General features: G+C 41.9%; 1 protein-coding gene across 2 annotated transcripts in view; it reads left to right on the forward strand.

Moving 5' to 3' along the window:
- The window catches only part of SND1 (staphylococcal nuclease and tudor domain containing 1), a 657,666-nt gene that overhangs the window by 40,865 nt on the left and 603,681 nt on the right, over positions 1-13,120 (forward strand). For both annotated transcript variants that reach the window (XM_083183246.1, XM_083183247.1), the window contains exon 9: positions 3,607-3,697. In XM_083183246.1, coding sequence (XP_083039372.1) covers positions 3,607-3,697 — 91 coding nt within the window. The remainder of the gene's footprint in view (positions 1-3,606; positions 3,698-13,120) is intronic.

Consider the following 13,120-nt stretch of genomic DNA (forward strand, 5'->3'; position numbering starts at 1 on the left):
ATCAGAAATATTTGAGGTTCTACATCGAAGGAGTAAGTTATCAGTTCACGGCACTGCCGTTCGGGCTAGCCACATCCCCCAGGACGTTTACCAAGGTTCTGATCATAGTAGTGGCGAACCTCAGGAAAGAGGGGATAATGGTCTGGCCATATCTAGACGACCTATTGATAATGGCGGAAACAAGGGCCTTGGTTATAAGACATACCAGCAGGACAATGCAGTGCCTGAAGGAACACGGCTGGTTGATAAATCAGAAAAAAAGCCAGCTGGAGCCCACAAACCGGATAAAGTATCTGGGGGTGATACTGGATACGCAAGATATGAGAGTAAGTCTAAGTCCGGAAAGACAGCAAAAAATGGTGCAGACGATGAAATCCACAATAGGGAAGTCGGTCGTGTCAGCAGAGTTGTGCATGAAAATACTAGGGCTCATGGCGTCGGCCCTGGAGACCGTGCAATGGGCAAGGTTTCATACCAGAAAGCTACAAAGATGCTTCCTATCACAGTGGAACGGAATCAGCAAAGACCTATCACAAAGGATAGTATTAACAAAAAGGGCGAAGGAGGACATCAGGTGGTGGTCCCACAGAAGCAGACTAGCAAGAGGAAGGTCCTTCGCCAAGACGACTCAGGTGGTGGTGACCACGGATGCGAGTATGATAGGATGGGGAGCAGTGTGTCAAGATCAGACAGCCCAAGGAGCATGGTTACTCGAGGAAAGGGGAAAACACTCCAACCTCAGAGAAATGAAAGCAGTACTATGCGCATGCAAAAGTTTCCAGTCACAACTGGTCAACAGGGAAGTAGTAGTCAGGTCAGACAACCAGGCAGTGGTATCATATATAAACAAGCAAGGGGGCACTCACAGCCTACACATGATGAGGGAAGCAGAGAAACTGTTTGCCTGGGCGGAAAACAACGTGGAGGATATACGGGCAGTATACCTGGCAGGCGAGGAAAATACAGTAGCAGACTGCTTGAGCAGGACAATGTGTCTACCAGGCGAGTGGGGCCTAAATGTAGAGGTGTTCAGGACACTGACAAGGATGTGGGGCAATCCAAAGATAGACCTCATGGCAACATTTCAGAACAGGAAAGTCAACAGATATATGTCCAGGTTTCGAGACCCACAGGCGGAGCAGTGGGATGCGTTGACGGCGGATTGGCCGAAGGGACTGTCCTATGCGTTTCCTCCATTTCCGGTAATACCAAAGTTTCTGAGAAAAGTAAGGGAGGAAAGGGCAACCGTGATTGCGATCCTACCATACTGGCCCAGAAGGGCATGGTTTGCACAGCTTCTACGTCTAGCATTAGACGGACCGTGGAAACTTCCAAAGAGACCAGACCTGCTGGTTCAAGGCAAGGTAAAGAAACATCAACCAGAGGATTGGAACTTGATGGCGTGGCTACTGAAACCAGGGTGCTGCTAGGCCAAGGGTTTTCAGAGCAAGTAGTGAATACCTTATTAAAAGCTAGGAAAACATCTACTTCCAAATCTTACTACAAAGTCTGGCTGAAGTATACACACTGGTGTAAGGAGAATAAGAGGTTGCCGGAGCAGATACCCACTATTCTCGAGTTTTTACAAAAAGGATTGGAGAAACAACTAGCAGTCAGCACTCTGAAGGTGCAAATATCAGCGCTATCAGCCATGCTGGACATCAATATTGCGAGCAACAAGTATATTCAAAGGTTTATACAGGCGGCCAAAAAGATAAGGCCACGGTTTCATCAACCCATAGCTCCATGGGATCTAAACCTAGTTCTCAATGCCCTTACGCAGGAGCCATTCGAACCTATTCATGAAATTCCGTTAAAAATTCTGTCATGGAAAGCAGCATTTTTGGTTGCTATAACGTCCGCCAGAAGGGTGTCGGAGCTACAGGCCCTCTGGGCAGAAGAACCTTTTATGAATATGTTCGAAGACAAGGTAGTAATGAGGACAAATCCCATGTTCTTACCCAAGGTAGTTTCAGACTTCCATGTAAATCAAGAAATAATACTACCTTCGTTCTGTGCAAAGCCCGCAAATGCAAAAGAAGACCGACTTAACAAACTAGATGTAGTCAGAGTGTTAAAGGTGTATCTAGAAAGGTTAAAGAAGGTTAGGAAGACAAAAAATTTGTTCGTACTAACGGAAGGTAAGAACAAAGGTGAGGCAGCTTCCAAGATGACAATTGCAAGATGGATAAAAAGCTGCATTACAGAAGCATACAAGGCAAGCAATCAGGTACCCCCAGAAGGCCTGAAAGCGCATTCCACGAGGGCAGTAGCAACCTCATGGGCAGAGAAAGGGGCGGCCTCCATTTCAGATCTGTGCAAGGCAGCGGGGTGGTCGTCCGTGCATACGTTTACAAGGCACTACAGGGTAGATGTCATGTCGTCGGCAGATGCCAAATTTGGAAGGAAAGTCTTATCTGCGGTAATATAAAAAAAAAAAAAAGAAAAAAAAAAAAAAATCCTTGTTTTGTTATTATATTGATTAATTTGATTATGTACCCAGCCCAGTGAGAATTGAACTGCTGGGGCATTTCCCATAAGTGATGGCTGCCATGGGGGAGGTAGAGGAAATATCAGATTTTTACCTGATAATATGTTTTCCTCTACTCCACCATGGCAGCATAGTTCCCGACCCAAGTGTTGTTATAATTTCTGTGTGCGATTAACTATTTGTGTTTAAGAGCTAGAAAACGAAAGACACAGAGAGAAGGAGGAGGAGCCTTTTTATGGAGAAGGGGCGTCTTTTTTTCCTTTCCAAAGCTACCCAATAGGGGAAGAACCCATAAGTGATGGCTGCCATGGTGGAGTAGAGGAAAACATATTATCAGGTAAAAATCTGATATTTCTCAGGCGAACTCCATGTGCCGCTCGACGGCGAACGAGCTCGACAGACATGGAATACCCCCCTAAGCTTTGACTATTTCACTCAATGGAATCTATAAAGATCCTCCATTTATAGTTAGCTAGTTCAGTGTTCTCAAAGTTAAGTGCTAGTAACCCATTGAAGAAGCTATTGTGCTTGTCCAATGTATGTTAACTATATCCTGGTACTTATTTATTTTATTTATTTATTAGTATTTTCGGTACTTATGTAATATCTGGGCTCCCGTTTTTCTTATGAGACCGCGTCCCCTCGCGGGGTTCGCTGCGCTCACCACGCTTCGGGCACGGTGGCTCGCTGCGCTCGCCACACTATATAAAATCAACTCCATGCGTAGTTTGATAGTAGGGGTATGAAAAAATGGGGTGCATTTAACATGGGAGCCCAGATAATACATAAGTACCGTATTTTCTTATACGGACACAGACATTCTAGGGTTAATTATTTGGGAGCCAATTAACCTACCAGTATATTTTTATATTGTGGGAGGAATCCGGAGTACCCGGAGGAAACCCACGCAAGTACGGGGAGAATATACAAACTCTGCACAGTTAGGGCCATGGTGGGTATTGAACCCATGACTTCAGTGCTGTGAGGCAGTAATGCTAACCATTACACCATCCGTACTGCCTTGGTTATTACTGAAAATATTGTCGTGTAGATTGTTATATTGATATGGTTACAACAAAATAATTAAATTACTTTCATTTTTTTTTCACCAATAGTTTCGCCAAAGAACACAAAACACGGATCTGGAGAGATTATGTTGCACCAACGGCAAACCTGGACCAGAAAGACAAGCAGTTTGTTGCAAAGGTAATTGCTACATACAGTAGAATACCTGGTGACAACTGGCATATTCAGAATTCCTACTGGCACCTCAATGCTCAACCTGCATCTATATTTTCAGTACGCCAGAAAAAATGGCTACGGTGCCGTTTTTCCAGAGCCTTGCATATGTAATGTCTAAGCAAGGGTCCTCTCCTTTTTTAAAACAGACCCTTCTGTAACAAAAGTAAGGTCTGTTGTATACAAATGGCTTACAGTAAAGAGTTTTTTCCCCTCAGGTTTTTGGTGTTTCCACCAACAGTCCTAAACCATGCTGGTAGGCTGATTAGTTTGTCAAAAAGACAGTTTGTGTTTATGGTGTAAGGTCTAGTGTAGTGTAGCAGGGCTGATGTAAATGAATAAAGTACTGGGTAATGTGGCACAGTATAAATAAGGAGATCAGAGTGGGTTATTCTGGGAGTGAACACGGCAAAACAGTGTTTGTAATGCAAAATCTGGGTGGGCATGATCCAAATATCCAGCCAAACCTGGTCTGATAGCCCTGCTAATTAAACATATATAAAAGAGAAAATGTTGAGACAAAACGAATACATAATCCCTTGTCAATTCAAAATGACTTGTAATGAGTCACCCGCATCATATGAGGCACACCCATGAAAATGGTAGACGTTCATTAGGTCGACAGTTGTGAGGTAAACAAGCAATAGATCTAAGCATTCGGTAAACAGGCCTTCGGTCAACAGATGAAAAAGTTTGACATGGCTTTAGGTCGACATAGGTATTTCTGGGGGGGTTCAGTTGACATGTGCCCAGTCAGTGGTTTCATGCCCTACTATCCACTAGGGCGTGGAGGGAGAATAGTATAGTGTGCTGAGCATGGCGATGCACAGTGACTGAAGCATGGCGAGCCATGCGAGGGGACTCGGTGCACTTTCTGTCTGTCGATATTTGGGACAAAAAGTGAAGACCATGTTGACATTTTGACTGTCGACCCAATGCTTGTGTTGACCTAAAGCCATGTTGACATTTCTCGTGTTGGGCCTGTCGACCTTATGTCTGTCGGCCCAATCACCCATACCCCATTAAATGTACATACCAGTTTTCCTGTATGGGGGAGTTTACTGGACTAACAAGCTGATATATCAGTGACAGTTAACATGTTATCAGCATCCTCAGATGTTTGTGGGGAAAACTACATGAACCCACAAATCTGGGTATTTAATAACCCTGGTACGAAGTGCTTTAAATGCCACTGATACATGTCACCTGCTTTGTGAAATCATTGACTTCAGATTCTGCAGATTATGTGGCAGCTCCGAAATGTAAATTTGCTCCTCTTTATTTGACATGCTGAAGGTACTGGAAGCTTTCAATTTCATTAATGACTTAAATCATGTTAAGGATCAGCAATGAAGGGTGACACTTCTAATGCATTGCTCACCAGGCACTTTTCAGGCAGTGCTGAAGATTAGTTTAAGTGTGGGTTTGAATTAAGGCTAGGTTGTGCATTTAGTCTTGTTCTACAAATAAAACCATCAAAATCAATCCATACACAGATACTACCAATAGCATCAATATTAAAGTCAATTGTATGCCTACATGACAACAGTCAGAATAAATAATAAGAAATTGATGCCGGCAGTGCAGGGTAATGCATTGAGGATATTGGTTCTTCTGATAGACTCATTATCTCCCAGCTGATGGTCTGCTTGCTGAGAATTTAATTGTTGCCAATGACTACCAGAGTTAAGATTAGTCCTGTATCCTGGATTTGAATGAGTGGTTAGGTTAACCACAATACATCTCTTCATTGGCTTTCTTGATCTTACAAGCTTCGCAACTGCTCATTTTTTGTTGCTGCGCTGCATGGACTAGCTTAATTATTTGAGATTACTGAACTGATTAACGCTGGGTATTTTGATGTCATAGTGTGGCTGATTATTGCACCTATTAGCTTGGGTCTTGTACAGATTAAACAGTGTACAGACTGACTGGACACACTAGTCTTGGCAGTCCTAGAACACACACACACACACACACAATAATTGTACTGGTAAACCTGGGCTCCATGGTGCAGACTGTACTTTGGATAGTTAAAATGGGTAGCAGTCCGGGCCAGATGTACTAAGCTTGTAAAGTGATAAAATGGAGAGATAAACCACCAGCCAATCAGCTCCTACCTGCCATGTGTTTGAAAAATGTCAGGTAGGAGCTGACTGGCTGCTCTAATTCTGCCAGACTGAGAGCCAGATGTACGAAGCTTGGAAAGTGATAAAATAGTGATAATCTACCAGCCACACACAGAATGCAGGAAAGCTAATCAATCCTTACGAACTGTAATTTTAATACATTTTATTTTGCTTTTAAATATATTTTTTGCATTTTTGCCAAAATTACATGCCTAACCACCATATCCTTGTAGCCTCATAGGTTAAATTCCTGAAACTAACATTATAGGGCATCCAGTTGAGAAACAAACCAACCACCATAAGGCACCACACTATCAAAGGGGGTAGCAAAGTGTTAAGGAGTAAGGTAATATAGTGCATCTACTATGGGCAGTATTCAATGCTCCAGCGAGCACAGCGTACGCAGTTTTACGCTCACAGTACATTCCCCATTTTTCCACTCTTTGCCATTCTTCCTGCACCTGTCAGCGAGCATTGACCAATGCGGTGTACGAGGAGGCTGGCTGAGTTGTTGTAGGTCTTCAAATACTGCTTAAAAATGCAAATTAGCCTAAAAAATTATTCCAAGTCAGCAGACTGCTAATGCTGTGTGTTTCCTCATAGCCCAAATGAAGGAGCGACGAAGAGGTGAATCATGGGTAGAATAAACAGTGAGAAAAAATGCATCATGGGTGGAAAAAAACGACCACAACAAAATAAAAATATATTACTGTGCCACTTTTAAAGAAAAAAATATAGATCCTTCAAATAATAAAAAATAGACTTGTAGACACCAAGAAAACATTTTTTTTTAAAGTACGGAAGTGGAGTTAACCTAAAAAAGATGCAGAGAGAAAAACTGAGAGCCATACCAGAAAAAGGAAGCAGCGTTCTCAGTTTTAGCTTTGAATACACCTGTGGTAGCCAACCCTAGTCCTCGAGAGCTACCAACAGTACATGTTTTGCAGGTCTCCTCACAGAATCACAAGTGAGCTAATCAGCTCCATCTGTGGATATTTTAAAATGTCAGTGATTAATGAGTGCAGCTGTGCAGCAGCTAGGTTGTCTGGAAATCGTGAACTGTTGGTAGCTCTCGAGGGCTAGGGTTGGCTACCACATACACAAATGGCAAGGTGCGCAAAATTTCCCATAAGAAAATGACCAAACGGTGATGACCAAGCGGCGAAAAGGGCGAATCTCGCTGTTCATTTTTAGCAAGCTGGGAACTTTGAATAGGAAGAGGACTATTTTTTTTGTTGAGGACTGGCCTTCTTGCCAAAAGTGAACCGACCCGGAAAAAAAGCATTGAATACTGCCCTACAGTATGTATTGTTACAGATCAAAATGTGTGAAAAGTTAGAGTTGTTAAAGTTATGAAAATAAGTGTAACATTGTGGTCCCCACAACTGACATACTATCGAACTGTATGCAGGTCTAAAGGTGCCCATACACGTTACAATTATTGTATACAATATCGCATCTCATCACATATCGGTTTTACGATGAGGTGAGATCTAGTACAAAAAGTATGTGCAGCACATTCTTTTTGTACTAGATCTCCTCTCATAGACCGAGATGCGATGAGATACGATATTGTATACAATAATTGTAACTTGTATGGGCACCTTCAGATTTATCTTCTGGATTGTAGGAACAAAAACATGGTTATGGATGAGTGACAGTTTGTCAGTTTTGCAGCATTTCCAAGCAAATGGTCAACTGTCATTTGCTCTCATCCATAACCATGTTTTTGTTCCAACCAGACAGATCTGAAGAGAAATCTGCGTGTGTATGGCCACCTTACTTTCTAATTCTTGTTCAATGTGCAGCCAGCAAATGCCAGGGATCCTAATTAGAACTCAGTGGCAGGTGGGCAGTAGGTGGCACTGTAAAGGAGCAATACACACAGGGTGATTTCAGACCCTTTTCTAAGCAATCTGACTAAATCTCTTCGAAATGGAGCACTGATCACTCAGTAGAGGTATGGCATTTGTCGCTATCGCCTGCCGGGAAAGCCAGTGCTTGCACTGACTTTCTCTAGATCGCAGGACTTGGCCTATTGAAAATTAGTTATAGCAAGAATAACACACCCAAGCACATCCTTTATGCCACAGTTCTTTGAATTGTAGGCATACAGTAGGAGCAAGTTTCATCTTTGCTCCTTTGGCCATGGCTAGCCATGGCTATTCTATTGTTCTCAGCTGCAATAGCTGTATTGCAGCTGAGAACAATAGAATAGCCATGGCTAGCCATGACCAAAGGAGCAAAGATGAAACTTGCTCCTACTGTATGTATGGATTTAATATACATTTTAAAGAATACCGATGCTACTTCTAAAATCTGCTTCTAAATTTTCTTCAAATCAGTTTAAGTGAAAATGATAGGTTAACCCTTCATTTAGGTTAGCCCAATTATGCTGTGTTCCCACAATGAAATCAGCAATTATTTAATTCCTAGTATTACTGTATTATAATAAGCATGTGAGATGAAGTTGCTTTGTTAATCCTTGATAAAAATATGAGCAGCGCTATACAAAATAGGCCAGGTTCGTTGAGTATGAAATCTTTCACAATTGAGACTTTAGCCTTTTGTCAGTCTCTTCTCCATAAATCACTTAATCTGATGCTAGAATACTAGTTCATTATGCTTCTTTTAAAGTGGTCTCTTTTTGCCTTGCATTGAATGTGGGGCAACTAGGGCACCTTGGACTTCAAATACTCGTGCTGTATGGTTCTAAATGAAAGTTTTGCTTTGTATAAAAAGAACTTAAATGTCTTAGATTCAACTGTTCTACTTTCAGGTGTGAGGTGAAGGGCTTAATATCTAACTTCAGGCTAATTCAGTACTTAAGGTGGTCTTGGTGTGCCCTTATTCATACTGCAGTTTAGTGATGCAGTATGTATAATCTTGGTATATGCTTAATTATACAGCACACACTGTAAAACGTAAGCCCGACCAAAGGGAGAAATGTCCATCCAATGATATTGCATCTTTGCAGTTCTCACTGAACAGCATGCATAAAACATATCCTTTGGTACTTGTTTCCTAGCACGGTGCCCACGATTTTCATCTTATGCCATCGTTTTGATCCCATCACATGCGATACAATCAAAACGATTTTTCAATTGTACAGGCACCCTGATGGGTGATTACCATGTTAAATGCACCCCCATTGTTAACACCACCGCCACTATGAACGCCAACCCGAAGTGTGGCAAGCGCAGCGGTACGCGTCCTCCGACCTTTTCATACCCCCACTATCCACGTCGGCGTGGAGTTGATTTTACCCCCACTATCCACGTCGGCGTGGAGTTGATTTTATATAGTGTGGCGAGCACGGCGAGCGGACGTGGATTACTTCACATGTATACCATGTGTACCATGTATTACTTCACATGTATTACTTCACATGTATATCGGGGCTCAGGGGGGGGTATGAAAAGGTCGGAGGAAGCGTACCGCCGCCCCTCGGGGGCTCGCTGCGCTGGCCACGCTTCGGGTTGGCGTTGATAGTGGGGGTAGCATTAACAATGGGGGTGCATTTAACATAGTAATCGCCCATCAGGGTGCCTGTACAATTAAAAATCGCATTGCATGCCATTGTAATGGCATGCGATGCAACGCGGTATTAAAATTGTACAGTGCGGCGAAAATCTGGTCCCATAGCATACCTTAATTAGTGGTATGCGATGGCATACCCGATGGGTGCCGTGCTAGGAAACTAAAGTTAGGGTATCTGCAATCAAATGAATTTGTTTTTTTGCCTTCTGATTACCAGTGTGTTACTTGAATGCAAGTTTTTAGAGGCATCTGTTTTTCCAGCATTTCATTTACATTTAACAGGAGACCCTGCAATTAGTTTGACAAGTCATCCATGTAACTTCTCCTGCTTATAATTGAGATTTGCAGCTGTATTGATGAAGTGGCAGCTTTCGTAAGCTACTACTCTACGTGTTGGAGCCGAAGATTTTAAGCGAAAATAACATTCAGTGCTAAGGCTTTCACGCTGGTAAATTATGCAGTAAATGCTGCACTCAGCTTGCAGAATTAGCACTCCTAAATGCTGCTTCGCAGATATAGCCCCTTTTGTCATATCACATTCAATCTACAAGCACAAAATATATTTTTGTGTGATTGAAACCAGCTTTTAATATAAAGTGGAACATACATTAGAGGCCACTTGATGGCAGTGTTTACCAACAAATTCATGATTTCAGTAGAACTCGCCCCATATGGTTTGCGGACATGTTCCTTTCTAATAAAGTTTAATCTTCAATTGAAATTCACAGGAAATGCCCTATTTGGCTTTCTTGGAAAGTAAACTAAAATAGGCTGGTACAGTAAATGGAGGTTGCTGAATGCGTTTGTTCATACTGTAGTAAGCAAATTATTTATTAGGTGAAAAAAATCAGTAACTGCAGTTTCGCTACTCGCAGGGATGCAGTTTACTGCAGACAGGGTTTGTGTGAAATCCCTATAGGGCTCGTTTTGTGGAGCAAGCAAGAGCTGCCTGCACATTGTGGTGTCAGTGCGTAGAGCTTTAAGACACATTTGTAGTGGGATGTGCAAACTGTTCACTGCAATTCCTACACTCTTGTGTTTCTTATACACTACTCTATATCCAGCTTGCAGTGCAGTAATCATTCTGTCAGAGCAAGGAATTTAATGACCATATTCTGGCTCTAGATGCTCTGTATTGATGAGAAAAGTATAAAGGCATGGCATGTGTGCCACTCCTGCTTAATCAAAGTCCCATGCCATCTGGAATTGGGAAGTGATATCAGTAAATTCAGTGGACAGTGAGCTTATGTGACTTTCAGTGCTGACAAACAAACCTTAATGGTGTTTTGCTTTTCTGTTCCTGTAAGGAAGGATGTGACAAGCAATCAGGCTATAAAACTCCCTTACAAGGGAGATCAGGGTGGCAAAGAAATGTTTCTCTGACAAACTAATAAACAATTTCTCAGCCAATGGCTGTCATTGTGGAGAGGCAAGCAGTCCATAATTGAAATCTTCCACCTCCACTGTTATGAGCCAGAAATTAGCAACGAGTTGAACAGTTTTTATTGTAGTTAAATTGTCAATACTATTTGGACATCGTTGACAGTGTATCGCTAAGTTTATCGAGACTATAAATAAATGTGGAAAAAGGATTATATTTGAAACCATGAGAGAGGGGTAATAAAAATACTAAAAAAAAAAAAAAAAAAAAGGGGTAGACACCAAAATAGACTATTACTGGAGATGCAATGTTCAGTCTGCAGAATAACCATAATTCCAGTCAGCAGGTTTTGCGCACCTCAACAGAGGAGCAACACTTGAATTGATCCCATAAAGCTCCAGCCAGTTTGTTCCCCACCCCCTGAGGAAGTCTGATTAGACGAATTATGTCGGACCACTTCTAAACTACCTCACTTCAATATCAGCCGTTTTAATTTACATGGTCTCTGGTTCCTTATGAATGTATCCTGTTTTAATTTATGTATGTTATAACTTTATAATAGTCTCAATAAACTTAGTTATGTGTCGCCGATGTCCAAATAGTATTGACAATTTAACTACTTCACCATATAATCTGCTCACCACTACCATATTTTGGACTGAGATGACGCCCTTTTGATAGGGAGTGTTTTTTCCGAGACTTGCGAAATTAAGTTACTGTTTATAGCTTGGCGATTTACAACTTTCTGTGTTATGTTTTTATTGTAGGTTTGTAAATGTTGAATCTAGTATTTAACATGAGGTTCCAAAATACTCATCCCTAATTATGTTCTTAGGGATTGTGGGTGGGACAGTTGTAGAGGTTTGTTTCTTTAGTGTAGGTAGGGTTCTGGACCAGATGGCTTGTCGCCATCTCTTTTGAAACTTAGTGCTGAGCAGCTTGCCCCCATCTCCACCAGGGTTTTTAATAATTGGCGTAGTGTATATTGTCTTTTTAAATTCTCCAAAATTGTTCCTGCCCCAAAAACTTTATCTTACGGATTCGAATGACTAAAGAACGATTGCCTTGAAGTCTGTGGTCATGATCGCTTGAACAATTGGTTTTGAACCATCTAAAATAAACTACAATAGGACCCACTGCAGATTATCAAGTGAACCGATGTGTTGAGGATGCGCTCAATATGGGCTTCGTTATGCTTTGCAGCATCTGGACTTACTGGGTACTAATGCAAGTTGTTTCTTGTTTAATTGATTTTTAGTTTGGCATTACACCATTGTTCCGAACATTTTACTCCCTAAATTTAATTTAGGGGTTCCAGAATCTTGTTACTGGATTATAAGTTTCTTGTTAGAAATGAGACCGCTTGTGAAAGCGGGGGGAGTTAACTTCAAGTGTACAGAAAATCTGTGCAGGAGCGCCTCAAGGGATGTGTTTTTTTTTTTCTCTGCTTTTCTTATTGTACACCAATGACTACTTCAGGGGTGTAGTCACTGAAAGTTTTGGAATTTGCTGAAGACACCATGGTCATTGGTCTGAAGAACGGGGATCAGTCTGTTTACAGGAGAGGTAGAACAGTTGGTCCTATGGTGCGGTAGTAACAACCTGGAATTTAACTCTTAAAACGGTGGAGATGGGGTTGGATTTTAGGAAGCATTCACTGGTTGTCTCCTTTCATGATTGCTGATAGTGTGGTCTTTATGGGGGGGGGGGGGGGGGGGGCTCCTCTTCAAATTTCTAGGCCCAAAAATGTTATAGGAACTCATATTGACACCCAATTTCTGAAAGGTACAGGAAAGGTTGTATTTCTGGAATTCAACATCCCTCAGAAGCTGTTGCTTTTCTTTTATTCTACTTTATTCTTTTAGTCTACTATTTATTCAGTCTCTATGTTAGATTATAGTTTGTTTAAGCTACTGAGTGACTGATGCAGGCTCCAAAGGGAAGTCAGGACAGCAGAAAGTATTATTTGAGTATATCGTCCTTCTGTTCATGTGTTGTATCTGACTAGAGCAGTGGTAGCCAACTCCAGTCCGCGAGTGCTACCAACAGTTCACATTTTCCAGACAACCTAGCTGCTGCAAATGTGTACTCACTCAGACACATTTTAAAAGATCCACAGGTGGAGCTAATTACTTCACTTGTGTATCTGTGAGGAGATTTGGAAAACATTAACTGTTGGTAGCTCTCAAGGACTGGAGTTGGCTACCCCAGGACTAGTTTGTCAAATGGGATTGGTAGGAATGGAAAATCAGTTACATCCTGGCTGTGACTCTCAAATTGCTACCATGAGGCAGGTGTATTAGAGCATTGGTACTCAACCTCGGTCCTCAAGGACCCCCA

Source organism: Crinia signifera, chromosome 4 (genome assembly GCF_055691185.1).
Source record: "Crinia signifera chromosome 4, ASM5569118v1, whole genome shotgun sequence".
Lineage (NCBI taxonomy): Eukaryota > Metazoa > Chordata > Amphibia > Anura > Myobatrachidae > Crinia > Crinia signifera.